This window comes from Neofelis nebulosa, chromosome 13, assembly GCF_028018385.1.
Source record: "Neofelis nebulosa isolate mNeoNeb1 chromosome 13, mNeoNeb1.pri, whole genome shotgun sequence".
Lineage (NCBI taxonomy): Eukaryota > Metazoa > Chordata > Mammalia > Carnivora > Felidae > Neofelis > Neofelis nebulosa.
The window spans coordinates 91,849,644-91,876,794 of NC_080794.1; the positions used below are offsets into that span (position 1 = coordinate 91,849,644).

General features: G+C 65.8%; 2 protein-coding genes across 6 annotated transcripts in view; one reads left to right on the forward strand and one right to left on the reverse strand.

Moving 5' to 3' along the window:
* Positions 1–16,660, forward strand: part of INPP5A (inositol polyphosphate-5-phosphatase A) — a 174,425-nt gene extending 157,765 nt beyond the window's left edge. For 3 of the 5 annotated variants that reach the window (XM_058698209.1, XM_058698206.1, XM_058698208.1), the window contains 5 exons: positions 2,305–2,378; positions 11,652–11,763; positions 14,230–14,298; positions 15,047–15,083; positions 15,222–16,660. In XM_058698209.1, the coding sequence (XP_058554192.1) occupies positions 2,305–2,378; positions 11,652–11,763; positions 14,230–14,298; positions 15,047–15,083; positions 15,222–15,271 (342 nt within the window). In that variant the 3' untranslated portion in view covers positions 15,272–16,660. Of the gene's footprint in view, positions 1–2,304; positions 2,379–11,651; positions 11,764–14,229; positions 14,299–15,046; positions 15,134–15,221 lie in introns of all 5 variants that reach the window. The other 2 variants (XM_058698207.1, XM_058698205.1) reach the window with 1 other exon arrangement.
* Positions 16,661–18,085: 1,425 nt separating this feature from the next.
* Positions 18,086–19,710, reverse strand: NKX6-2 (NK6 homeobox 2). Its single transcript, XM_058696071.1, has 3 exons — positions 19,054–19,710; positions 18,780–18,952; positions 18,086–18,480 (listed from the first exon to the last, which is right to left on the reverse strand). The coding sequence occupies exons 1-3, from the start codon at positions 19,454–19,456 to the stop codon at positions 18,226–18,228; spliced, it is 831 nt and encodes a 276-aa protein (XP_058552054.1). The 5' UTR covers positions 19,457–19,710; the 3' UTR covers positions 18,086–18,225.
* Positions 19,711–27,151: the final 7,441 nt, after the last annotated feature.

The window sequence follows — 27,151 nt, forward strand, 5'->3', positions numbered from 1 at the left end:
GAAGTCCCCGCCGGCCAATTCGTGGCGACACAGCCCGAGGGCGCAAGGAGGTACGGCACCTGCGACCGGGGCAGCAGAGGCGGGGGTGGGGGCAGAACGCGGCGTGAGGCCGTGGGAGGCCACGTTTGGCGAGCGGAGGTTGGAACCGCGGGAGGTGGGTCCTCAGGAGAAGGATGTGCCCACGAGAAACAGCGGGCCGCCAGATGGGAAGAGACAAGATGCGGAGCTGCTGAGGAGCACAGCGGGTCACCCTCGAGAGGGACGCTGGCGCCAGGCAGCGGCACCCTGACCCCAGAGGAGCAGCGAGGGCCCGCGGCCGGAGAAGCCCACGGACTCGCGCCGGGCGGAGTCGGGAACCCGCGGCGGGAGGAAGGCGCGGGAACGCCAGTGTCCCCCGGCGCGAGCTGTTCTTTGTGGACACGTGCGTGCGCAGGGTTCGCGGGACACGGCCGTCCAGGGCGTGGCCACCGGGGGACAGGGAGGGTCTCGCGGCATCTCTGTCTGCCATGCTGCGTTTCTCTAAGAGTCAGCTGGGCTGGGGGGACCAGCAGGTTGGCTGGCTCTGCGGCTGAAAAGAGTCACCGTGTGGAAAGCAACGTGCCGTCGACGTCTCCTTGAACCGCCCGTCAGCCGTGGCCAAACTTCTCCAGACGCACGGGTCCTTTCCGGAACCCCGGCTCGTGGCCTCAGGTAGGCTGGCTCCTCTCCCTTGCACACGGGACCTGCATGAAGCCAGCAGCCACCCTCAGCGCCCCTGTGCCCCCCGCACGCGGGGCCTGCCTCTGACCCGGGAAGGCCGAGAATTCAAGCGCCAGGGTGACCTACAGGAGCCACACACTATAGTCGTGTGCGTGTGCGTGTGCGTGTGTAAATATGAGTGTGTCTACCAGCACAGACGTACGTGTAAATGTGTGTGTAAGTGCAGGCCCTGTCCAGGCCCCAGGGAGTGTCTCTCTCTCCCTGAAGACTTCCTCTATCCCCGGCTCCACTGAGGACCCGACTCAGGAACTTCCTGGAAGCCGCTTGGCCTGGAGCCCACTCTGGAAGAGGAGCTAGAGTTTCCCCCTGATGTGGGGGCAGCAAGGCCGTGTGGTGCCCTGGAAGCCAAGCCGCCGTGGCCTCCCACAAGCTTCCCCTCCCCACGTGGTCCTCCGCCCGCCTCCCTGTGCCTCCCCTCCCCCTGGGGGCCCTCAGCCCCATGCCCGTTGGGGCCTCGCTGAGCAGGGTCATGCTCAGTGGATGTGGGCTTGCGAGTGGCTCCCGGGGGATCCGGGCCCCCGACCCCCGGCATCCGAGCCTCCCCAGGCGGGGTCTGAGGCTGGTGTCTGAGCGTGCAGGCTTCAGCAGGAACGTGTGTGAGGTGCGGTCAAGCGTGTATGCAAGGGGACTGGTTACCCTCCCACCCCACAGCCCCACGACAGCTCCGTCCGGGTGTCGCCCTCTGGCCCATGCGAGGAGAGCACCGGGCGCGGGTGCTCAGGCTGGGGCCGGGCTGCATGGGGACGCGACTTACGCGCACGTCCGGAAGCTGTGGGCAGTGCAGCCTTGGCACAGCCAGTGTGGCTGGACGCCACTGGTGGCACCCCTGCCTCCCCGGGGGAGGGCGGCTTTGGTTCCGAGGAGTCTGCGGGGCAGGACTCTCTCCTCCGCAAGCAGGAATCGTGCTCCCTGCCCACGTGTGCTCTTGGGGTCCCCCCGGTGTGCTGACTTGGCCGTTCTTTTTTAACAAACATTTTTTTTAACATTTATTTATTTTGAGAGAGACAGAGTGAGCAGGGGAGGGGCAGAGAGAGGGGGAGAGAGAGAGAGAGACAGAGACAGAGAATTCCAAGCAGGCTCCGCACCGTCCGCACAGAACCCGACACGGAGCTCAGTCTCAGGAATTGTGAGATCGTGACCTGAGCTGGAATCGAGTCGGACGCTTAACCGGCTGAGCCACCCCGGCGCCCTGTGGCCATTTTTAATCACACTCCCGTGCGAGGTCCACGTGGCTTGCTCCGTGACTTAGCTTGGGCAAAACAAAGAACTGTGTCCGCCCTGTGGGCCGCCGCTGTGGCCTGTGGCTGTGCTGTCTGCTGCCCCTCGTGGTTTTGAGAAGGGCCTCCTGGGCACCCGTGGTCTCTCCAGGGACACCAATGGGTGGCTGTCGGCAGGGCTCCCCGCACAGGTCCAGTCGGTCCGCCAGGCGTGTTTCCCGCGGGTTCCGTGGCTCCCTGCAGCGGACCGACCCCCACCCCCACCCCCACCCCCCCGCCGGTGCAGCACAGCAAAGTGACCTTATGTTTTTCTGTTTCTTTTCTTTAGCTCTTAGAATTTGACAAAGAGCTGTCTGTTTTTAAGGACAGACTGTATGAACTGGACATCTCGTTCCCTCCCAGGTAAGGAGCACCCGCTTGCCGGATGAGCAGGTAACCCTTCTCCCTGCGCGCCAGGCCCGCGCCTGCCCTTACACAGCCCGAAGACAGCAGCCAGCTGAGAACAAGAAGAGCTTGTTAGCTTCTGCTAGCTTCCCTTAACAAAAAGATGTTTTTAAGTATGCAAAATATTGCCTTCTCAGACTGGCACACTGGGGGCCCCCAGCAGCTGCTCTGGGTTCTGGGTCTTTCTGGGATCATCAGGGTTTTCCACAACGTCGTGTGTTGGGTGAGTTTTTGGCTGTTTTTCTCTTTCTCGGGCAGAGAAGCTTTCGCTGGGTTTTACTCCGATGTTTACGGAATCTCGCGGTCTACAGCGACGACACCCCATCCCCTCGTGAGGGGCACGGCCCACACAGGCACCCAGGCTTCAGAGGGCGTGGGGCAAAGAGAGGCCAGCAGAGGGTGGGCCAGGTGTCCTGGGGGGAAGGCACCCTCAAGACATGGAGACCCTTTCCCCAGACTCCTCCCCTCCCTCTCTCTGCTTTTAGATCCCTGGCACGTTCCGGAAAGTTTGTAACAGGGGGTGGGGGGGGCTGCGGGGGGAGTATCACCAGACCTAACAGCTCTGCTCCCAGAACGAGCTCAAAAACCAGACAGCCCTTCGTGCGTCTGCGAGGGGCCTCCCTTCCCCGCGCCACAGTTCAGTCACACGTGTGGAGGCCGGAAGGGGGCCCCACAGACCACTGGACGAGTGACTTCCTGCGGCTCGAGGGCATGGGCAGGTGCTCCTCTGACCTCGGGGCCCAGGCTCTGGCCGAGAGGGCCACGGCGGGAGTTCCAGGGGACCAGAGAGGCAGGGACTGGGTCCTGGTTGGTGCCCCGGCAGTTCCCAGGTGGGTGCTGACCAAGCACGTCTCCTCACGGCCCCGACCCCTCACGGGTATAGCGACGTGCGGTCAGATGTCCTTCCAGATGCACCTGAGACCTGACAAGATTCTTAGGGTTTGTCACGCTGCCTCGTCCTGGGTGTGGTAGGCCAGGCCCCCCGAGTGCCCCCTGTTTGAACAACCTCTGGGGTCTCTCGCCAGGCTTTGTTGAGCTGGCGAGGAGGGAGGAGGCCTGGGGGCACCTGGGGCAGAGGCCACGGCCTTGTGGACACGGCCACCTAGAGCTGGCGTCTGCTTCTCGAGTTTCTCCCGAGTGCAGAGCTCACAGGGCCTCGTGGCCAGTGCCCTGGTGGGGAGCAGCAGAGATGCCCGCCTGGCCACCCCCCAGACACGGCGAGACTTTGGAAGGACGTCAGCCCTCACGTGGCCACATAGGACAGTGGGGTCCTGGGCTGGCGGCTCCTGGCAGGGCGGGCACAGGCCTCCCCCGGAAAGTGGCCGCCGCCCGGCAGCCCGCTCGTCTGGGGCCTCTGTCGCCCCTGGACAGGAGAAGGGGGTGATCTCGTGCCACGTGGGAGGAACTTCAGAGAGCCGCCCGTGGGTGCTGGTCGTTGTTCACCAGGGCCTGGGGAGGGGGGGCTGTGCACACGGGACGGGTTCACCCTGCCCTCGGCAGGGTCCATGACGTGTGGGAGGAGGACGGCGTCCCTGCCCCAGCCTGGCACCTGTGAACATGCCTGAGAAGGCACTCACTGCAGGTGGTGTCCTGGGCTCCAGGGCGGCCTGCGGGGCCCCTGAGCCCTTAGGGGCAGAGAGCTCGCTCTGGCTAGAGACAGGAGCTGTGACAAAGGAGGGGACACCTGATGTCCTACCGGTGCTGGCTTCACAGGCGCAGGGGCTGCTTGGCTGGTCGACTGAGTTATTAAGTGATCGATTACAGGTCGATTTCCTTTAATTAGGAAGTAACACAGTGGTGTCCCAAGATGGGCGTGTGGGACAAGAGAGGTGAAAGGGTTTTTCTAAAGAAATCGGCAGCTCTGGAACGTCAGAGCCCAGCTCCGGGTCTGAAACGCTTGTGATCTGAGTGCAGTCCCCACACCTGCTCTGGCACAGACCGACCCAGTGCTCTTAAGGCCGGTCCCCATGCTGCCCAGGGCGCCCTCCCGCCGCTGCCCCATCGTCCACCCCTCCCCCGATCCCGGAGTCATCCCCCTCCCCCCTGCCTGGGTCACGCGCCACGTTGCCCCCCTCCCCCACTGCCCAAGACACACGGCCCCTCCTCCTTTAGCTCCTCTGTATTTTTGAAACCATGTGTGTGACCAGGGCTCCCCGTGTGGGGTTTGGAGCTGCTGCACCATGTGGGAAGGGCACGAGCCCCCGTAAAGTCTGGGGAGAGAACGGGCAGTGGTCAGGGACGGTGGCTGTAAGGTTTGATGTCCGCCAGGTAAATTCTGACTCTCCTGTACGATAAGTGGTCTCAGGCATGCTGCGTGTGCGTGTGTGTGCGTGCGTGTGGGTGTGTGCACACGGTGGGGTGTGAGCTCACGCGCAGCTGTGTATGGGCGATTGCCCGCGTGGGCTGCAGCGGGCACAGACATGCACACGTGGGGGTGTGAACAGAAGATTGTGTGCAGGTGGGCGTTACTTAGGTAAGAGTGCACGTGTGTGCACGTGTGTAGGTATGGGAGTGTGTGTGCAGAATGTAGGTTACTGTGCATGTGCGTAGCATCCACAGACGCGTGGATGTGTGTGCACGTGTGTGCATGGGGGGTGGTGTATGTACACGGAGGGTGGATCTGGGGTTCGTACACACGCGTGCTCGTATGTGCGCACATATGGGTTTAGGGATGTGTGTCTGGGTGTGTGCGTGTGTCTTGTATAGGTGGGTGTTGGGTGTGAGCTGGGTGTGCACATGTGCACGGGTGCGTGTACCCAGGGGCCTGTATGTGGCGTGTGCACGTCCGAGGGGGTGGGTGTGCATGAGGCAGGCTGTGTTCTTGTACATCGTGTGCGCGTGAGTGTACATGGGCATGTATTCACGTGCAAGATGCATATGCAGAGTGTGCATTGCCTGGGCGGGGAGCGTGGGGGTGTGAGCATGGGGGGCTGTCTCCTGGGTGTGGGTGCGCGTGTCTGGACTGTGAACAGCCACCAGCATGGAGCAGTCTCGCGGCTGGAAGCGGCTGGGGGCTTCTGACCCGGAGTGGTTTCCTCGCACACGGTCCTTTGTCCCCTCTTGGAGCAGAGGGTGAGAAGGCCCCAGAGTGCTGCCTGCAGGAAGGAGCTCGGTGACACGGCTGTCCTGTCCCCGCCTGGGGAGAGGCAGCGCTGCTGGCTGAGTCCTGAACGCAGAAGCACCTGTTCCGGGGCCAGAGCCTTCCGGAAGATTGGCAGGCCTGAAGCGTCCCGCCCTCTCGTCCAGCTCCTTCTTGTCCCACACTCCCGGCACCGCCCGACCAGGGACACGACATCACCCTGTGGGGAAGGAGGCAGGAACTCCGTCCCCAGCACGGGGTCTGAGGCTGGACCACGGGGCCCCCGTCTCAGTGGGGACTGTCGTTCTCCAGTGCCGGGGTGCCTGGGGGGTGGGGGGTGAGCTCGAGGCACCCCCCCGCCAGCTGCCACTCCCCACCCACAGGGCGGCTGTCCTGCTGGGAGGGGGCTCTGGTGGAGGCCGGTCCCCTCGGGAAGCGCGGCACACGGGTTCTGGACCGAAGGATGCCCAGCTCGGGTTCCCCACGCTCGTGCCCTCCGACAGAAGTTTCTGTTTGCAGATGTTGGCTGGGTCCCGTGAAGATGTTCCCAGAAGGGAAAGGGTCCCCACCTTCTGCCTTTGTCCTCGTGGCCTGGGCAGGGCAGGCTTGTACACGGAGACCCCTCACTGACCGCAAAGTGCCACACCAGTTCCTTCCCACAGCCCGGAGGGTTTTACCCAACACACGTATAGTTTGTGAACATCGCTTTTCACTTCCCAGGCTGCTCTGGGTTGGCCGGGAGGTCTGGACAAAGCACTGCCTGTGTCTCCGAGGCTGTGTGTTCTCATCCCCCCACACGGCTCTCGGGTATCGCCAGGACTCGCTGTTGCTCTCGGTACTTGCTGGAAGGCTGTGAAGACTGGGCCCGGGCAGCCGGGGCTGTCAGGTCGTTGGTCTCAGGGAGGCCCGTGTGTGCTTCGGTCCGTCAGAACCAGGGAACCGTGGCGGCATCTGAGGGCATGTGCCCGTGCCAGTGCGTGAGCGCAAACCCTGAACATCCGTTCCCGTGGTCTCTGGCTGGTTTCCAGAATGTATCTGTACTCTCTGCCCTTTATCCAAGCGGTGAGTGCCCGGCACGCGGGTCACACAGTTTCTGGCCCTCCCGCAGCGCCGTGCCGAGCAGGACGTGCTCCGGGGGTGGCTCCCCAGGGCCCCGGGTGGCGGGCGGGTGGCAGTGCGGAGTGCCAGCTTGGCCGTGCACCCGCGAGCCCCACAGGCGTCTCATCGGCAGCTGGGCCTCGCGACGAGAGAGAGGGGTTCTTCACGAAGATGCTTGTTAGCGTTCTCCACGGACTAACACAACTTCAGTCCTAACGGATTGGAACTTAATGCCGTCGCTTTGCTGGAAAAGGTGCTGATATTCGGACATTTACAGACTCTCCAGTCCTTCTCCACGAAGGCACAGCTCGCATAGCACCTTCCCTGGGACCACCACAGCAGTGACCGGCCGTGGGCGGTGGTCGAGAGGCAGTGTGCCGCTCACCCCGGGGTGGGGGTGGGGGGGCAGGCAGAGGGACCGCGGGGGCCCTCCAGCCCCACCCTGGGCTGTGCGATGGCGCCCGCCACCCCCACCAGGCCCAGGGCAGCGCCCAGCCCGACGAAGTCCCATCCTGCCGGACGGTGTGTCCGCGGGTCTGTAAACATCCCTCCGACAGCAGAGTGGAGCTGAAACCACATCCGTGAGCCGCCGGCTCTTTGCCGTGGGAGGGGGCCGCCCACGTGCACGACTGGGGACGTCACAGGTTGGTCCTTCGGAGCCCCTGGGGTGCCACGTTGTGCAGACGTCCCAGATGTTGGCAGGTGTGAGACGGCGTGTCCCTTGCCGCGTGGCCTCAGGGCCACGGAGCAGAGCACTGTGTCCCGTGGCGCACTGCCAGGCACGTGGGGCCGATACCAGTTCTCCAAACTCCTGGGTTCTGCTTGAAAGCTTGAATTTTCTCACTGGCAAAAATTCTCTCGGATGTTTTCCTGGAGAGGAAAAATGGCTCGTTTCGTGGCCTCTTGAGAAAACTCCTGTCTGATGCCCGTGTCTGAGCGACAACAGTCTTTATGCCTTTCTAGCAAAAACAAAAACAAAAAAGCCGTTCCATGACAATGATCTGAAACAGCCACGTGGCAGAAACCTGTCTGTCGCATCTCGTCCCACCGCGTCTCGAAACATCCCGCCTCGCGGTCTGGAGAGCCGGAAGAGTAACCACGCGTGGTTCTCAGCGTGGGGCCGCTGCACAGAAGCCACACTGAGGAACACCACCCGCCCGTCAGCGCAACGTCAGCACCATGAGAAGGCCGGATGGCATCCTAGGGCGATCGTGAAGGCGGTTTTACCTTACAGACGCTCCCCGAAGGGTCTCGGGGACCCCCGGGGCCCACACGCCACCCCCTGAGGACAAGCCAGAAACCAGGAGTAGCCCAAGTGCCCACCGGTGGCGGGATGGATACTTGCTACTGAAGCAAAGCTCCACATGACAGCGACTGGCTCCAGACCGCTCTCTGCACACAAATCTCCAATCGTGGCATGCGTGAGGCCGGACGCCAGGCGTGGTGCAGGACCCGGAGACGTGACTGGTTGGCGTTGCTGGGGTCACGACCCCTGACTTTGCAGGCAGTGGCCGGAGGGCCGGCAGGGCTCCCCCCAGATGAGGGGTCGTGCGGGGGGATGCGTGGGGGGACGTGTGGGCCCTTCCTAGTGCGGGTGACACTTTAATATAAAGCTGATTGAGAGAACAGGAAAACGTGACCTGGGTCTGCCCCTGAGACGTTTGCAAAGTGATTTACTTTTTCGGAGGAAGCAGTGGGAAGAAACACGACCATACCTTCCCGGAGGCCAACTCCCCACGGCTGGAAGGAGAGGTTTTTCCTGAAGGAATTAATTACAGAATAAGATCAAATTGTAGCTTTAAAAAAAAAAAAGAAAAAAGAAACGTATGTAACAGAGCTAAACTCACCGCTTCAGGCCAGCGGAGGGGTTGTCTATCTTAACGGATGCATTTAATTTTAAATTAAGGATAAAGATGCTCTTTTCAGACTTCTTCCCGGGCCCGATTTAAAGTTTAACCACCTGTAGATTCTCATCCATAACGATCTGTGTGACGTTGTGCAGTTAGGATGAGGAGGTGCCATCTGCCAGGCCTGGCGGCTGGGAAGGAGCCAGGACGTCCGTCTGTCCAGCGGGTCTCTGGGCCCAGGTTGGATGTGGTCCACGGAGATGCGTAGGGTGGGCACCGGCAGGCACCGTGGCCTCCAGACCCGAGTCGGGCCTGTACCTTGACCATCAGGCTTCTGGACGTGTGCCTGCCCTGAGCCAGTGGCTCCCGGCCGCACGGGGCCCCCACACTCGGACCACAGAGGGGCCTCGGGCCCCAGCCCCTCAGGGAATTACCGCTTCCCTCGATTAAGGACTCAAAGCAGCAAATGCAGTTAAAACCTACACGACAGAGAGAGGACCAGCCACTCCTGTGTCCTACTTGGCACAACGTCCTCGTGAAGCACCCAGACGCCAGCTGCCCCCCAGCCTCCTCGGCAGGACAAGCGTGGACGAGTGTGCTCCTGGCTGGGCCGGGGCCACGGACGAGCGACATCGCCTGAGAGGGGGCCCAGCCACTCCTGGGACCGGGGGCAGCAAGCCAGAACAGTGCCGGTGCTGGTCCAGACGGGCTGGGGGGGGGGGGGGGGGGGGGCGGGGGGCGGGGCCCGGTCCTTCCTCTGCTGCCTGACGCGCTGCCCAGACGGTGGACGGAGCGCAGGGCTCCTGGCCCGATGCCGCCTGTCCGCGGCCTGAGCACCTCCAGAGCCGACAGTGACCAATTCGGTGCCGGCCGTGTGCACACACTTATCTGAAAGCAAACCGTGGCAGGGTGGGGACCAGGACCGGCGCCCTGCCCTCGCCCCCACGGAGAGGCAGAGCCGCCCGTATCTGTTGGCAGCGTGTGGAAGAGCTAACAATCGTCCACCTGTCCTCGACGGCTCGGCCTCCCTCCCTCCCTGCCCCTTGAGCTCCCTTCCTCAGGATGTGGGTAGCGGCCCCTTTGCCGCGGCCGGGCGGGCGGGTGGAGTCGCCGCGGGCCCCGAGCCGGACAACACGGCCGGGAGGGCACAAAGCCCGGCTGTGTCCGCCGGCCGAATCCGCGGGGCCAGCGCAGGCGGGGACGCCAGGCTCAGGAGGAAACGGGAGGACACCCGCAGCCAGACTGGCACGTTCCGGTACGTTCCACACACCGTGGGGGTGGAGGGGCGGGGGTGCGCCCTCAGGGAGGCTGCGGGGACAGAAGCCCCGCCTGGGACCCCTGCCTGCCAAGTCGGCCCCGCCGTGTGAGCGATCGCAGACCCCCCAGCGCGTCACCGGAAGAAAAGGTACAGACGCGCGCCCATCACGGCCAGTGCAGTGCACCAGCCCCAAGCGGATAGGGGCGTCCCCCAAACATTTGGTTTCAAAAATACCAGCTGTTACTGAAACTCCCAGAAAAGAGAAGGAAAGAAACAAAGCTACAAAGAAGAAGAAGGGGGCAGGAGCCGTGCCAACGCCCAGCTGTCGGGCGGAACGCTGGTGGCAGAGCCCGCCCAGGAGGGGTGCCGGGGACGGCCGGTGGCTCGGACTGCCTGGCCCCTGCCCACGGGCGCCACTGCCCCAGCCACTGGCTCTTCATTCGGGTGTGTTCCCGGACAGAGCCCGCCACCCGGCCTCGGCGAGCCCCCCCCAGCACCCAGGCGGGCTGGCGTGTGCCAGGCGATGTCGCTCGTCCGTGGCCCCGGCCCAGCCAGGAGCACACTCGTCCACGCTTGTCCCGCCGAGGAGGCTGGGGGGCAGCTGGCGTCTGGGTGCTTCACGAGGACGTTGTGCCGAGTAGGACACAGGAGTGGCTGGTCCTCTCTCCGTCGTGTAGGTTTTAACTGCATTTGCTGCTTTGAGTCCTTAATCGAGGGAAGCGGTAATTCCCTGAGGGGCTGGGGCCCGAGGCCCCTCTGTGGTCCGAGTGTGGGGGCCCCGTGCGGCCGGGAGCCACTGGCTCAGGGCAGGCACACGTCCAGAAGCCTGATGGTCAAGGTACAGGCCCGACTCGGGTCTGGAGGCCACGGAGCAGAGGGAGAGGGGCCAGGGTCCTCCAAAGACCAGGGGCCACCTCGGGAGCAGCCCAGAAGGCCACCCGCGTCCCGCTCTCGGAGCTCAAAGCAACAGGAGAAGAAGCCGCGGGTGGTTTGGGATTCACCTGAACAATTGTTCCACGAGGGAGGGTCTGAGACCCTCCTGAAGGCCGTGCAGACAGCCCACGCCGAGGGCACCCACACAGCACAGCCAGTCTGTCCACCGATGATTCAGTCCTTCCCGGACAGGACGCCCGCTGGGGGTGGGCTGGCCACTGTAGGGGCACCGAGGCGGCTGCACGGGGCCCACGGGCAGGACTGCCCCGGAGGGTTCTGGATGCAGGAGGCAGCAGAAGGACGTGAGGGGCCGCAGCCGGGCGTCCCCAGGATGACCGCGCGTGTCAGCTGGCGGCACCCCGCTGTTTGCCGCCCGCAGGCGTGTCGCCTGCCTGCGGGTGGGTCAGCGGTGGCGGCTCCGTCCCTGGGGGCTGAGCCAGGTCAGTGGGTGGGAAGGGGAGAACCGGGCACAGACCCGTGCGCAACCACGGCGATGACCCTGTGGCCCAGGCACCGGGCACCCTTGGAGACGCGGTGCCGTGCTGGAGCAGGTGTGGGGGCAGCGTGTGTGGTCGGGCCCGGCTTCCCAAGGCATGACGGGCATCTGGCGGGGGTCCCACTGCGGCGAGGAGACAGCTGCTGGCCCCTGGTGTGCAGGTGGGGAAGGGGGCACGTCTCCCAGTGGGACGTGGGGCGGGGGCGTGGTTTTCCCTGTGTAGGTCTTCCGTGTACCCTAGGCCACGTACGGAGCCAAAACCACAGGTGAACAGGGGATTCCATTTCTGTAAAGGAAAGGCTTGTCCCAAGATCCCATTACAGCCAAGACTCCAGTGAGGACTGAAATTGCAAGTTTGGCTTTGTGTTCTGGAAACTTCTCACCGTGCATTCCTTCCCTGCATAGCGCTGGCCATCCCACGTGCACGGGCAGCCCACAGGGCCCTCCCCGGGGGACGCGGAGGACGGTGGGAGGAGGGGCCGGAGCCGGCGGCTGACCGGGTGCCTTTGTGTCCCCCCAGCTACCCGTACAGCGAGGACTCCGGCCAGGGCAGGCAGTACATGAACACGCGGTGCCCCGCGTGGTGCGACCGCGTCCTCATGTCTCCGTCCGCCAGGGAGCTGATTCTGAAGGTGAGTGCCAGAGCCGCCCCGGGACCAGCCACGCAGGGGAGACCCGGGACGAGTCCTGGCGTCAGACCCAGCGCTCAGGCCTCAGGGGCCCCTGCGACATCCCGTACCTTTCTGAACCCGAGACGGGCACACGTGGTCGTCAGCGCTTTAAAAACCATCGCGGTTGATTGTATCCTGGGGAACTAAATGTGCTCTGGTCCACGAGAGAGCGCGTAGGCTGCAAAGTGTGATGGAGACGTCTGCCGTTACCTTCCTGAGTTGTGAATCACGAGCCTGATTCACATCTGGGCTCGATAGGGCGAAGACGGACGGGCGACATTCAGGAGGTGGCACACCGCACTGGGTGTTGGGACGTTTGGGCTTCCTGTGGCCTCCTGATTTTCCAGAATCTTCCGTGTCCACATTCCAATACAAAAAGAGTGTTTTCAGAAGGATCCAGGCCTGCACTGGTTTTGTCCACCCGGTAGTGAAGAAGCATCACCCTGGGGTGAGGTGGGCGTGCCGTGGTCCAGTGCCCAGTGTTCAGAGCAGACGGGGGCACATCTTAGGTGGGGGCCGTCCCCGGGACCGCTCGGCTGGGCCCTGGGTCCTCCCCCGGGGACGCGGAGCACGCTGGGCCAACAGGGGTCACGGCCAGGAGGGCAGAGCCCCCCACGTGCCGCCCCACCACACACCTCCCCAGTGCCCCCTACCCCGTGGGCCCCCGCTGCCCTTTTCCTCGAGGGCCCAGCTCTCCACGTTCTTCCCTGAGCCCAGAGCGGCCTGGGCCCGTGGAGAGGAAGCCGGCTGGGGGACTGGGCTGGAGGCAGGGGCTTCGATGGGTCCGCGGCAAGCCTGCCGTGGCGGGGCCTCGGCAGTCCTACCCCGGGGCGGTGCGCAAGGCCCGCACCCGCCTGTGGCCCCCTGGCCCCCAGGGCCCCTTCCCCACTGGCCTTCCTGGCTGACGCTGCAGGGGACGTGGGCCACGAGCGCACAGACCCGGGGCCTGCCCGGCGCCCGGCGTGGACGCAGCGGTGCCCGCCCTCTGGCGCTCGGGAGACGGCCGTGTGCGGTCGCACGGAGGCCCACGGCATCGCATCCCTGCCGGCCCTGACCGCGTGGGGTGAGCGGGGCACAGGGCCGCAGCCAGCATGGGGCCCCCGGGGCCTCGGGGACAGGCAAGGGGCAAGCCGTCTACCAGGGAAAACAACCACGACCAAGGAAACCGCATTTGCAGCGAACTCTCGGGAGCCAGCTGCCGAGCACCATCTCTGGTGTGCCGCCCGGGCTTGACGTGGCTCCGTGGAAGGGGCTGCCCGCTCTTCTGTGTTCTCTCACGTCTTCTCCGAGCTTTGATGCCTCGGCCCTGGAGGGGGGGGGGGGGGGGGGCGGGCCGGGACTGGAGGGGAGGGTCCCCCCCCCCAACAGACGTCCCCCCCCGGCCCTCCCGGGGGGCTGCCCGGCGGCAGCGGGCCTTACAGCGGGAGCAGACGCGCACCGCGAGCAGCCCCTCGGCCTCATCCATCATGCCACGCTCCGCCACCTCGTCATCATGTCCCGTTCTGCTTCCCCGGCCCTAAAACACGAAAGGCGGCGGGCTGGCGGCGCGGGCCGGGATCCGCGGGGATGATCGCGTTGCTGTAATTTGTTTATCTGTCTCGAGATTATGCGGTTGGAAGTCCACAATTTTATGCTGCCGTTGTAAATTACCGGGCCGCGTTTGATGAATGTCCCCTCCTTCCGCAAGGCCGCGCCGCCCCCGTGAAGGATGGGGCGTGCTCACGCCCGCGGTGCCGGTTCCGTGTTCATACTTTCTGGCAGGCGACCACGCTGGGAAGTACATCTGACCTTAAGCCTCCTACTGCATTAAAGATAATTCAGTTTTAGCTTTATAGTCTCACACGCTCCGGCTGCGGGTGTAAAATTCCGGCCCAGTCGGAGCAGACCGATGGCCGGCAGCGAACCCTCAGGGTCGCACCCAAAATACCGGCGGCGGCCGCGGGCTGGCAGAGCCGGCGAGGAGGGAGGGGAGCCGGTGTGCGCGCAGCGCTTAATTAGCGTGTGCAAAGTGCCCTGGGCAGCAGCGGGGAGTCAGTGGCGGCTGCGTCCTGTGAACCGAGTTCCGGGTTAATACAACAGGCTGTCAGAACAGATGTACACGGGGCATCCGGAGCCCGATAAGCTGCTCCAGTGCGGGGGGGGGGGGTGCAGCCCGGGAAAAAAGCTCACGGCGGCACTAACTGCCGTTGAGCAAGGGCTCTGGCAGGGGCACGTGCCGCGGCCCCCGGCCCGACTCCCGTCCAGGAGCAGGGAGGGTCGGGGGCTCCCAGGGCTTCCAGAATGTTCTGCGTGCTGGCCGGCTTCTCCCTCTGAGGGGCCGGCCAGAGACCTGCATGCAGGGAGCTGGGCGGGGGCGGTAGCTGGCGCTCCCCAAGGAGGCCCCACCGTTCCTGCCTCCCACACGGTTCTCTCTGTTTGCTTCCCCAGTCGGAGAGCGAGGAGAAGGTTGTCACCTACGACCACATCGGGCCCAACGTCTGCATGGGAGACCACAAGGTGATGTGCCTTTGCTGCGGGGCGGGGCGCGGCCCGATTGGCGGACGGTGGCGGGTGGCTGGCGGCGGGCAGGGCCGGGCCGCTGCTTCTCCTCGGTCGGCCTCCACGGCACAGGCCACGTTTGGTCTGTTTATTTGCTTGTAATAAATACCAGAAGGTAGGCAGGCAGGCAGGCAGGCAGGTGGATTAAGAAGGCAGAACAAAATACAGAATTTTGCTATTTATACAAAAATACCATCTACAGCCGATGATTTCTGAGGGTCGTTTTTCTAGCGTGCACTTGGACTACTGTAGTGGCCTTCTCGTGCCGAGCCGCGTCCGCAGTGCAGGTGGGAGTGTGAGCGCTCTGTGGGCACGAGGAATTGCGTGCAGGGGCCACCTTGGTACAAGCGGACGGCCCTCACGCCAGGGCCCCGCAGGCTCACCGAGGGCGGTGCCGGCCCTGTCCCACCTTCAGCCAAATCAGAGACCGGCACTCGGTCCTGTCCGCAAGGCCTCCGGGCCGTGACCCCCGGCACCGGTCCTTCCCCGTGCTGGTTGGGGTTTATCCAGCGGTCTGTGGGTGAGCTTCTCCCCACCCGGAAGCGATACCCGCTTGACAAAACGCGAAGGCGTGTGGCCCCAGGTGTCCGGTCACCCGGCCCGGCTCCGGTTCTGGGTCAACCGGGCTCACGTTGGTGCCAGCGCACAAGCCAGGGGGCGCGGCTGGGGCGGCCGGGGTGCTGACGCCCTCTCTTCTCCGCTGCAGCCCGTGTTCCTGGCCTTCCGCATCGCGCCCGGGGCAGGTAAACCTCACGCCCATGTGCACAAGTGTTGTGTCGTGCAGTGACGTGTGGTAAATATGACTCCTTCCCTCGAGTTCACCTTTTCTCAGCTTTTCCCGGTGTGTTTGTTCCTCTAACAAATGACACGTTCCGCGGCAGGGAAGCGATGGCAGCGACAGCAGAGGGCCCTTCGCGACACCTCCCCGTAGCGCGAGGAGCAAGGGAAAGTCGCGTCCGTGGAATCCGTGCTCCTGACAGCTGCATCGACAGACCCGCCCGAGCGCCACCCGCTAGACGGCCGGCCCCACACTTCGCTTCAGCCTCCGGACCGTTCCGGAAAAGCCTCACATACCTCACTGTCTTGTCTGTCCGTGTGACACTTAGTAGAAATGGTGGGTTTTTGTAATAAGTCACCGTCCTATTGCCAAAACTCTACAGACAGCGGAGGGAGTCTGTATTTCAGGCTCCAGGGTTTCAATTTTTAACAGCTGTCAGCGTGGGAAGAGCGTCTCCGGCGTAGAAAGCCCACGGGCGTCACCCCCCTGCCGGCTGGAGGCGAGCCCGGGGTGGGCGGCGGGCGCGGGCTCTTTGCCGCCTCAGGCAGCGTGGCCGCTGTGCTCCGCCCCCCCCCCCCTTCCGTGTTATTTACTCTAACTGCCGTGTTACGTGGTTTTTGAATTACACTGCAGCTGCTTTCCATTTTTATATATATAACTATATATAAATATATACTTTTTAAGAATAATTTATAACCCTTACCAAAACTTATGCTAAATACACTTTCCGGCGCGAATGCTCGAGAGTGTCCTATCAGCAGGTAGAAAGTGGCGTCTAGGAGCCCAGTTTTGCGTAGATCACGCGGACGCATCCGAGAGTACGGCCGGCGGGGCGCGAACGTCGGCCACGGCACGTCTACACTTGCAGATTCTTCCTCCTATGCCTTTTCTTCTGTGTCACGTTAAGGACTGAATGTGAAGTTTGTAGCTAGCTCGCGTGTACCTTTTAAGAATTTTGTAACCTGTCCGTCTGTCTTTTGCTACCGTTCTATGGTGCCAAGTATCCTACGTAAAACGATAATATCATGGGAGGATGAAAAACCACAATATCTAGTCCGCTTCAGGTAGAAGTCGCTTCTAACATGGGCTGTACATAAAAAAACATTAACCGTAAGTTCCCTCGGCTGCTCAGCTGCAACCAACCTACGCGATGGCCCTGCTGCAAACGTTCTCTCCTAGCACGAAGTACGTACGGCATTAAAGGTCATTGCAGTGCCTGTGGATGAAACACAAACGTGGGTTTTATTGATTTGCTCTAGAACACTACAGAATTCCTGGACTGTGGGAAGGCCTCAGATGCTCGTCTTTAGGTGAATCACTACCCTTGCAAGTGATCGGGTGTCCGCTCGCCGAATCTGTCCTTGACCGCGCGCGTTGGGGGTCTGTGTCAGTGCCGTGGCCCCTCTGCTCTGTCCACGCGCCACACGGCAGTCCCGCCCCACGCCATTCTGTCTCACGGGGTTTCAGCTGTCGGTCACTGTGGAGGCCTTTAGAAACGACCGCTCCGGTTCCTAAGCAATAAAATTGATCCTGGTGAAAACAGTGCCGCGTCCGCTTTGTTTCTTCCTTCCCTCTCCCGCCTCCTTTGAAATGCTAAGCAGCGGAGGGCGAGCCTTTGTGGGCTGTTCCTTCCGATGCGGCCCCGCGGAGATCCTGGAATACCCTTCCGTGGACAGTGGTAGCTAATGGCAATTACCCCTCGGCCTTTGAAAAGGAGATTATAAAAACGCACTGCATTCCGCGAAAGTTGAAAACTGGAAATTCCTCCGCTCTTAACTTGAGCTGAGAGAACAGTTCACTCGCAGAAATGAGGCAGATTTCGAGACCGCGCCATTAAAGAGAAAACCAGCCAGCGGTTCAAAAGAAATGTCTTTTTGTAAAATGGTGCGGCCACTGTGGCAGAGACCAACTTCAGCCTTTGACGTTTCTGTCTGACGTTTTAAAAAAACGCCTTCCGGGAGAACAGTTGTCGTACTGTCATCACTTGTATTTAATTTTTAACTTAAAAGTCAACAGTTAATGAGCAGTAGGACGCAACCACGTGGAGGCCCGGCTCCGGCCCCGAGCGGCCGGCCGGGCCGGCCCCCCCCCCCCCCCGCCCCGCTACCAGGGCCGCTGCCCTCGGGGCCCAAAGCCGCCCGGTCCGCGGGCCTCGCTGTCCCTGTGCGGGGTCGCTTTGGAGTGCCCTCCGGCGCCCGAGTCTGGATCAAACAGCAGCTTCTGCCGGTTGAAGACTACGGGCCGGGGGCTGCAGCGGCCCCGGTGCAGAGTTTAAAGCCCGACGTGTTCGTGGGCTGCGCTCCGAGTGCGGGCTCCGGGGGCGGAAAGCTTAGCCGCGGAGGCGTTCCCGGATGTGCCAGGCCAGACCGGTCGGCCCGAGCCGCGGGGCCCAGCGGCGGCGTAGGCCTCGCCCCTGGCCCCTCGCCCGCCCCTGGCTTTCCCAGGAGGAGGACGCGCGCGCGGGGTGGGGAGGGGGGGCTCACCTGCCGCAGACCTCCGCCACTGAGCCGGCCCCGCAGCCCCGGGGACCGCGCCCGCTCGCGAGCGCAGGTGGCGGCGCGGGTCGGAGGGGCGCCGCACCTGCCGCCGCGCGCACACCTGCCGCCCGCGCCCCGCGCGCGCCGCGTCTCCGTCCGCGTCCCCGTCCGGCCCCGCTGGGCGCTCGCTGGCGTCGCGGCTCCTTCCTCCGGCTCTCCCGGGGCGGCCGAGGGGTCGCGGGGCCGGGCCCTCGCGGTCCCCTCGCTGCTGCGAGCTGCCGCCGCCCGGGCGCGGGGACACGGCGGGGCGGGGAGGCCGGGGCCGCACCGCGCCCCCGCCGCCGCCAGCCCGGCCCCCGCGGGGATGAGGCCTGGGCCGGGGGACCCGCGGGGCGGGGAAGTGGCGGGGGGGGGGGGGGCGTGCGGAGAACGGAGTTCTCGAGAAGGAAGACACACGCGGTGCAGCCTCGGGAGCCGCGGCTCCGCCGGGAACGTGTTAAATAATTTATTGATTATACAAAGTGATTCCGCCCGGGACGCGCGGCCGCCTTATAACTTATTCTGTAAAAATATATATACACGCGGGCGGGCGGCGGCGAGGGGCGCCGGCCCGCCCCGACCCTGCTTTGCTCACAAGGCGTCCCCCGCGCCGCCGCCGCACGGGCTGACCAGCGCCAAGTTCGCGGGTTTGTGCTTCTTGAGCAGCCGCGTGATCTTCTCGTCGTCCGAGTTGGGGTCCAGGGGCCGGTTGTACTCGTCGTCGTCCTCCGCGTCTGAGCCGCCCACCTTCAGCTTCTCGGCGTCCGAGTCCTGCTTCTTCTTGGCCGACGCCATCTCCGCCGCGTGCCGCTTGCGCCACTTGGTCCGACGGTTCTGGAACCACACCTGCGGCGGGGAGCGGGGGGTTGGGGTTGGGGGGCGGTCAGGCGGCTCCCCGGGCGAGACCCCCGCCGCCCGCGTGGACGCGCAGGGCCCTCGGCGGCAGCTCCTCGGCCCGGCCGCGGGGCAGCGGCGCCCCCGGGAGGGCTGCGGGAGGCTGGGGGGGGGGGGGACGGGGCGGGGGGCGCGGGCTGGCGGCCGGTCGCGCGCCGTTCGCCGGACGCGGGCGCCGGGATCCCCTCCCGCCACCACCACGTTCCGCGCAGCGGGGCCCGCGGGAGGCCGCCCCGCTCCCGGCCGCTCACCTTGACCTGGCTCTCGGTCATGCCCAGGGAGTAGGCGAGGCGCGCGCGCTCCGGGCCCGCCAGGTACTTGGTCTGCTCGAAGGTCTTCTCCAGCGCGAAGATCTGCTGGCCCGAGAAGGTCGGCCGCGAGTGCTTCTTCTTGCCGTCCTTGTCCAGGACCCCGCCGGCCTGGGCTGCAAAGCGGGTTGGCGGCGGCGGTGAGCTCGGCCGGCCGCCCCGCGCCCCGCGCCCCGACCCCCGCCTCCCCGCGCGCGCGCGCGCGCGCGCCACCTACCCGGGCCGGCCAGGCGCGGGTCCCTCCAGGGCGAGCCCTGCACCACGCCGGGCCAGAAGATGGGCGGGCGCCCCGGCAGCTCGGCCAGCGGCTTGGGGTAGCCGCGCGCCACGGCCGCGGGCCCGAAGTAGACGCCGGCCGACGACGCGAGCCCGTTGAGACGGGGCAGGCCGCCCAGGAGGCCGCCGCCCGCCGCGCCCACCGGCCGCCCCAGGATGTCGCTGATGCCGTGAGGGGTGCCGAGCGGCAGCTGCGCGCCCAGGCCGCCCAGCGCGGGCGCCTTGAAGCCGGCCGGGCCCTGCAGCGCGTACGGGAACAGCGACGTCTTCATCTCGGCCATGTTGTGCAGCGCGGCCAGGGGCGCGCTGCTCAGCACGAACGCGCCCGGGCGGTTAGCGTCCATGGGCGCCGCCGCCGCCGGCCCGGGCGCCCATCCGGGCCCCGCCGCCGCCGCCGCCGCCGCCCGCCGCCCGCGCCCGCCGGCCCGGGAAGTTCGCGCGCGGCCCGGGGCGCCGGCTGCAGCGGGGCGCTCGGGGGCGCGGGCGCCGACGGCCCGGGGAGGCGCGAGGGCGGCGGCTCCGGCGCGGGGCTGGGCGGCGGCCGCGGGGTCGGCGGGGCAGCGGCGGGACGACGGCGGCGGCGGCGGCGGCGGCGGCGGCGGCGGCTCCGGGGCCGATCGGAGCGGCGCCGCGCGGGCCGGACGCTCTGATAACCGCGGGGGCCCCCGAGCGGCGCGCGCGCTGATTGGCTGCGGGCGCCCGCGGCCCGGCCATTGGCCAGCGCCCCGCCCGTCTGCGCGCCCCCGCCGGCCGCGCACTCCATGAAGGGCCCATTAGCGCGGCAGGTGCCTCCCCGGCTGTAAATTTGCCCCCTGATTTATCTCCCCCGGGACGAAATAAATCCCGTTGGATGGGAGTTTAGTTAGGCAAAGGTTTTAATGGGGAATCGGGAAAAAATACGAGAACATATTTTATCGCTCGAAAGAATGCAGATCTGAGGATCCGCTCGGCACGTTCTGTGCGTCCCGTTCGGCGAAGAGCCCCCAGGTGTGCGGGCGCGGGGAGCCGGTTGGCACCGTCGTGGGGACACGGCCAGAGCGCCGGCCCGGGCTCAGGTTTCGGGGAGCACCGCGAACAATCGGGGCGGGGGGGACGTTCCCTGTGACGCAGACGGGTGGAGGACGCTGGACCTCGTAGCCCGCGCGCCGAGGGGCCAGCGCGAATCTGCTCTGCTGGCGCGGTTGGCGAGACCCGCCGGGGGCCCCAAGCGAGGTGGCCGGCCTCGCGCGCTGCCAGGCGGGCAGTTCCCTGTCCCCTCCCAGCCCGCGGCACTGCCCTCTGCAGGGTTGGGGCGCGCGGACGGTTCGGGCCTCCCGGCCCCGCGTTTCCCGGAAGGCCACCTCAGCCTCGAACTCCCACCCGGACCCCACGACCGAGCCCACGTGCCGCTGCTGTCTCGTGGAGAAGAGCGACGTGGCCGGCTCAGAGCCCCGAACCCAGGGCGCGTGGGCCACGGTCAGGGCCTTGACCTGTGTGCGCTCCCGAGGCGCAGCGGGCAGTAGCGCCGCCTTCACGGGACACGCGGGGCCCAAGCCGTCCCCCCTGCTACGAAAAGCCCCCCGCCCACGGCCCCGCTGGGGGGATTCAGGGAGATCGCTGCGGACTCCGCGCCTGCGAGGAGCAGGCGCTGAGTAAGACGCTGGCCGTTGTCGCCTCTAGTCTCTTGGGCGGCGTCACACTGATTCGTAAGTGGCGGCCGCTACTGTTACTCGCTGCCTGCTGGGAGCCGTGACCCCAGCGTGGGCGAACGGACCGCCTGTCTCGGGCCTGGTGCGGTTCCGTTAGCAACGACTTTCCCGTTTCCCCCGGGCCGCCAGGGTTTGGATGGTGCGAGTGGAGGCGACCCTCCCGGCTCTGTGCGGGGACCCAGCGTCCCCTCGCACGGCGACCTTCGGGGGTCCATTTTCGTTTTGTGCCGTTAGCGGCGGGGTCTTGGCGCCGCGAGTCCCTACGCCAGATCGCGGCTGGAAGGCCACTGGCCGGCTGGGCTGCGCGGGCCTGAGGGCTGGGGGTCGCCCCTGCGTCCCGTGCGCGCGCGCCGTGCTGCCCAGGAGAGGCTGCGGCACGTGCGGGGCCCTCAGCTCCGTGTGCGGAGCAGCCCCGCGCGCACGGGCGTTCCTGCCTCTCCGCTTCCTGGGCCAGGGCTGCACTCGCCCGATCCGGGTGACCTGCGCCAGCGGGGCCCGGCCCCCAGGACACCCGCCCCGGCCTCGCTTGCAACACACCCCACGTCCCCGGGGCAAACAGCCGCGTGTGCGCCCTGAGAGCCTGGCCGCGGGGGCACTCTGCCCTCAGGATGGGGCCCCAGAGGCCGAGGCACCGCCGCCCAGGCTGGGACTCCGGGAGGGGGGTGGGCGGAGGGCCGCGGGGGCGGGGGGAGAAGAAGACCGGGTGGGCGGGGCCTTGCGCGGGGCGGGGTCACGTCCCTCCTCCGGACACGCCCTTTGCTCTTCGGGACCCGACGGTGGGCGGTGGCGGCCAGAAGGGCCTCTGGGGCGCGCCTGGCGGGACCACAGGGGCGCGCAGTCCTTCCGAACGGTGCGGGCGGCCCTGGCTCGGAGGCAGGAGGACCCGCCAAGCTCCCGGCGCCGCGCTTTGGGCGAGAGCCTCCCGGCCGTCTTTCACCGCGGAGGAAGCAGATCCCGAGTCGCTGTCCTGCGCCCCAGCGACCCCGGGTCTGTCCACGTCGCCCGGCCCTCCCTGCGCTGCGGCTGGGGTGTCCTCTGGCCTCAGCGCGCGCGTCTCCCCGGGGAGCCGGTGGCCGCGGTGCGGGACCAGAGCGCGGGGCGAGGGCCGCGCGTCTACCCGGCGCTCCGGGGTTCCCAAGGCCGCGCCCCGGACGGTCCCCAGCCTCCTGGAGGCCGCTCCTCGGGCCCCCCTCCCCCGGTGCCCGGGTCCCGCGGGTGAAGGCCTGTGGACTTCGGCGTCCTCCCCGCCCGCCGTCTCTGGCCTGCGCCCCCGCCGCCCCCTCCCCGGGGCTCCCACCCACACCCCGTTCGGCGCCCCCTGGCGCAGCCCCTCCTCCGGCGAAGGTGGCCTGCGGGGAAGCAGCGCCTCTGGGCTCCCAGCTTCGGGCGGACCTCCGCCGCCTGAGCCGAGAGGTTCGAGAATGCCATCTCCTGGTCTTGAAGAAAACGTCCTACAAAGGAGCGCTTTTCGGGGCGAACTTACACGTTGTCGGGAAGCGCAGAGCGCGCTACTTGGCACAGACCCTCATGCGTTCGATCGTATTTATTCGGCACCTACTACGTGCCGGGCGCGCCCGGGAACGCAGCGCGCTCCACGACCCCTCGCGCACTGGCAGGTGCGGGTGGGTAACGAACGATTAACAGGGGGCTTGGGGAGTGTCTGCCCGACGGACCGGCTCGCTGGGGGAGACGGGTCGGGAGGGTGGGCCCCTGCGGAGGGCGGGCCGGGGTCAGGTCCTCGCAGCCGGCTCCTTGGGCGGAGGCGGGAGGGGAGGCGGGCCCAGGAATGGAGCTTGGATTCAGGAGCCATCGAGTCCTCGGAGACGTTATCAACGAAGCGGTCCTCCGTCTGTGTTCCGCTCGTCGTGGTCGCTGAGCTGCGGCCCGCCGGGACCATGGCCACTCTGGGGGCCACCCCTGCAAAGGGCCCTTGCTTCGCTCTCATGATCCTCAAACCCTCGCACGATGAGGCCTCACGGGGGTCCGACTCAGGAGTTGCTGAGCTAACCCAGGGGTCCGCGAGCCTAAGAAGACCACGGAGGTGCCCGGATGTAACCCCTGCAGCGTCCGGGTCACAGAGCGAGGGAAGAGGTGCGGGAGCCCAGACCCACGCGGTTGGGCCGCTCAGAGGAGGCCGACCTTTGCCACAGGAGGAGGGGCAGGAGCAAGTCCCACCCTCCTCAGCAAACACCCCTGGGGCCCCACGCAGAGCCCCCGAGCTCCCCGAGCCTCTAGTGGCCTCACCCTGCGTGCGGGAGCTGAGGGTGACCCCACCCCCACCCTTGCCAGAGGAGGCCCTGAGGTGGGAGGGGCTGGAAGAGGAGGCCTCCCCCGTCCCACCCCTTCCACCTCCCCACCCCTTCCCCCCTCCCCCCACTTGCACTGCTCTGCGGCCTGCACGCTATGGCCTGGGCCGCTCCCCAGTGAGTATCAAGCCCCCTCCGGGTAGCAGCACCTGCCCGAGTGGTCATCTCTGAGCCTGTCACCTTGTCAACACCCAGGTCAGCGGAGACTCCACGCTCAGGTGCCTCGGGGCTGAGTAAATACTATGGAATGGAATGGGCCAGCATCCGGCCCCACCTGCGGGGTGGGGGGGGGGGGGTTCCAGAGCCCCTGGCGGGGTGGGGGAGGGGTTCTGTGCTCCCCCAGGGTTCAGTAGGCACCTGGCCCCGGCCGCATGAATGCTCCCATCCTCCGCAGATCCTCTGCTTCCTGTGCCGAAGCTCCTCCCCCAGCGTGGGGACCCCCCCCCCACCAGGCCCCTCCCACATTGCCCCTCCCGCCACCCCAGCTCCTCTCCCCTAACTCTAGCACCTTTGTTCCTTCAAAGTTATTTATTTGGTAAACGTAATGGCCTAGAGCGTCACCCTCGTGTCCCTAACAGCCTGGCTGCAGCCTTCACTTCCCTTCTCCGGAGCCTGCACGGATCGGCTCCACCCCCTGCCCTGGGTCTGCTGGAGTCGCTGTCTTGCTGGGGACCTTTGCACACACACCCGTCTCCCAGAACAAGTGTGGGGGGGGGGCCCTCTACATGGGTTCTGTGCAGGCTGTGACGACTTCCGACCCGGCCACACAACTGTGGGTCATCTCTGCTTGGGAGATACATGTCCACAGGCCCCTCTTGGCTGCTGCAGGTGCCGCGACCTCGGCTGATGCACAGCCAGTGTCTATCATTAGCTTCTGGAGAAAGCCTCTCAAGAGACTGGCACCTCCCACCTCCTTGGCCAGAGGGCCAAGACTCACTTGTGGCTACCTGACCTCTCCAGTCAGGATGGCCCCTCCCGGCGCAGGCGCTCTGGGCTCTGGTCTGCCTCCTCTGCTTCCAGGGTCCTTCCCTTGGGACTCACGCTCTCCATGGAGACCTCCCACAGGCACCAGCCCCACCGGTGGCTGCAAAGAGCTTGAATAAACAGCTCCCCTGCAGAGAGGCAGCTCGGCCCAGAGCCCAGGAGGGGTGGTCCCCCCTGCAAGAGACCTGAGCCTTCGGGCCCGCCTCCCCGCTTTGTTTGGGGTCCTGCTTCTGAGATGCGCCTGGCTCTCCTGGAGACCTGTGGCCACCGTCCCCTGCAGCCACATCCGAGCTGGGTCAGCCGAGGCCCCAGCGCCCTCTACGGGCCCAGTGGGCAGGACCGCCATTGAGGAGGGCCCCGCGGGGACGTGCCGCCCCCCTCCAGTGCCCCGCAGAAACGGGACCCGGGCGAGGGGGGGCTCTGCAAAGCTACCTGAATCACAGCCACGAGGGGGCCCCCCAGCAGGGGCCGACCCACCGCCACAGGACCACAGAGGCCGGTCTCAGGGCGATCGTCACACGGTGTCTCAGAAGCCCTCTACTGGGGTCCTAAGAATCTTGTCTCCTTCAGGGAAGGACAAAGAGAGGCGGCCATAAATCACAGCCCCGGTGCTCGTTCCCCAGCGCCGCGCGGGCCCCAGATGTGCAATCGCTGGTAATGAGCTCTCCCCCGGGGGCTGCTCTCCTGGGGGGTCTGACCGCGTGCCAAACGCACTAATTGAGCACCGCGTAAAAGATTTGTGTCAGGGCCTCTGCTCGGCTGCCGTGGCCACGCTCCCAGGATGGGACGGGACCAGCCCCGGCCAGGTGGAGGCTTCCGGAAGGGCTCTTGGCTACACTCCAGCCTGGCCCCGGCCCCTTCTGTGGGGCTTCCCGGCGGGTGAGGGTCCAGCGGTGCCACGGCAGCACCAGCCCCGGGATGGGTGGCCTCCACGGGCCCCTCGGGCGCCCCTTCCTGGCGATGTGTGTCCAGCGGTCTTGGCCACATGGGAGGGGGCTGACCCCATCGTGGGGCTGTCTCTGCCCCACCCTGCGTGCGGGGCCTGGGCTCCCTGGCTTGAACGTCTCTGTCCATCGCAGGCCTGTTGTTGGGGTGGAAGCAGATGACACGCTAAGTGACAACTGTGTGCGGCAGTTATTCACACGGTGACCGAGGCGCTCCTGCTAAGGCCTCGTCAGCGCATTGCTGCGTCCCAGCAGACAGGAAGTTGGGAGGGAGCCTGGGGCCACCCAGGGCCAGGTGAGGAGGGGCCGAGTCCAGCAGAGAAAGGAGCTATTATGAGGGCAGATTTGCATTTTAAGGGTCACTGAGCACCAGGGGGTGGGGCCAGGACCCCGGCCAGAGGCTGGCGTGAGGCAAGAGCCACGGGGCCCTGTCCCCACTCCCCCCGCGGTTGGGGAGCTCAGGGGCCTCTGTCTCGGGAAAGCCTCTCCGGTTGGTGCCTCACGTAAGAGACAGTGTTTGCTCCAGCCTGGGCACCCTGCCCTGGGTCCTGTGAGTGGGGAACATCCAGGCCATGGAGAATAGGCCCCCTGATGCTGGGGGGGGGGGGGGGATCTGCACGTGAGGCAATGCACCCCCCACACTCCCTGCAATGCGTGAGGGCCTTGTGCTCCAGGCGTAAGGCTGCCTGCTGCCCGGCTTGGCCTCTGTGGGCAGTGGGCTCAGTGGGCCTGGGGAGGGGAGTGAGCTGGGCCCAGCGCTCGGCTCTGGCACGTGAGCCCCAGCCCCCCCCACCACCAGTGCTGATTCATATAAGGAAGGAGATCCCCCCCCCCCCCAGAGCCCTCCCACCCGAGCCCCGGGGCTCACCTTGCTTCTCTGGGGAGGACTGTACCTGCCTCTTGATTATTCAGCTGCCACATGACCGCCATGGCCCAAGGGAAGGTGTGCGGAGGGGACACTTGCTGGCCTGAGCAGGAAATTTCAGAGCCCCGTGTGTCCGCCAGTTTTCCGGCTCTCTCCCTCTGCAAAGAGGCATGTCTCGGACCAGCTCCAGGTGAGAAGACCCAAGGAGCAGGGCAGGCTAGCCGGGGAAATCGACCACTGGGCTTTGGTGGGGGGAGATGTTTGTTATCTGGCACCACTGACAAAGCCTGGCTGGTGCGTGACAGTAACAAAGGGGCTCTTCCCAAATCCCCACGGAAGAGGATGATCCATGTTCTGAGGTCTCTAGTTGTGACCGACAATTGGGTGACACTGGAGGGTCCTTGTGACTTCCTCACTGCCGCTTTCCCCGGACACTTGAGACAGCTGACACCTGTCCCTGCCCTCCAGTGGTGGGCACGGTGTGACGGGAAAGGACACCGGGGCAGCTCACCCAGGGTGCTGGGGACAAGTAGGGGCCCGGGGAAATCCTGGAGGCTCCCTGAGAGGGTAACATGGAGCTGAGCCTCCGGGAAGGTAGGAATTTTAGGGGGTTGGTCTCTGCTGCTCCCAAGGAAAGACTTCACAGACCCAGGAAAGGGGACCAAACATGGGCAGTGCCCGGTACCCTGGCATTTCCCGCACCGTAGAGGACCCAGGAGCCCCTGACGGACGAGTGGGTGGGGGTCTGGCGACCTCTCCAGCTGCCCAGGACTCCGAGGCCAGGGCGTAGAGAGCATGTTCACCAGAGGAGGTTTGGACCAACCCACGGAGGCCAACCGCCTCACCGCCGCCTGGGCCGGAAGGCAGAAAGCCAGGCGTCCATGGGGGTGGCGGGTCACCCGGAGGCTGCCCTCCACAGCTGGGCCGGGCAAGTCCAGGAGCGGGTGCTGCCACCCGGTGATGGTCCTTGAAGGTGCTTAAGGCCCCAAAGTAAGACAAACAGAACGCGGATGGAAAGGCCAAGGCGGTGCGCGTGGGGCTGGGCGGCTGCTTCAGCCTCAGGGCAGGCTGGTGGGGGCAGGGCGGGGGGGACCTCTGTACACCTGCCTGAGTGCCCCAAGCCGTGCTCCCCGAGTGACAGGTTCCTGGATCCAGATTTCACGTCCGCTCAAGGGAGGGCCCATCTGGAGGCCACAGGCGGCCTGGGGGCATCCGAGTGAATAGGGCCCAAGGGAAGGGGTGGGAACAGGCC

Excerpts from the sequence above, each read along its gene's own strand:
- NKX6-2 (XM_058696071.1), bottom strand. The coding sequence starts at position 19,456 with ATGGACGCTAACCGCCCGGGCGCGTTCGTGCTGAGCAGCGCGCCCCTG. Across the intron at positions 18,953-19,053 it reads CCCGCGCCTGGCCGGCCCGG|CCCAGGCCGGCGGGGTCCTG; the intron begins GTAGGTGGCGCG and ends CCCGCTTTGCAG. Across the intron at positions 18,481-18,779 it reads TGACCGAGAGCCAGGTCAAG|GTGTGGTTCCAGAACCGTCG; the intron begins GTGAGCGGCCGG and ends TCCCCGCCGCAG.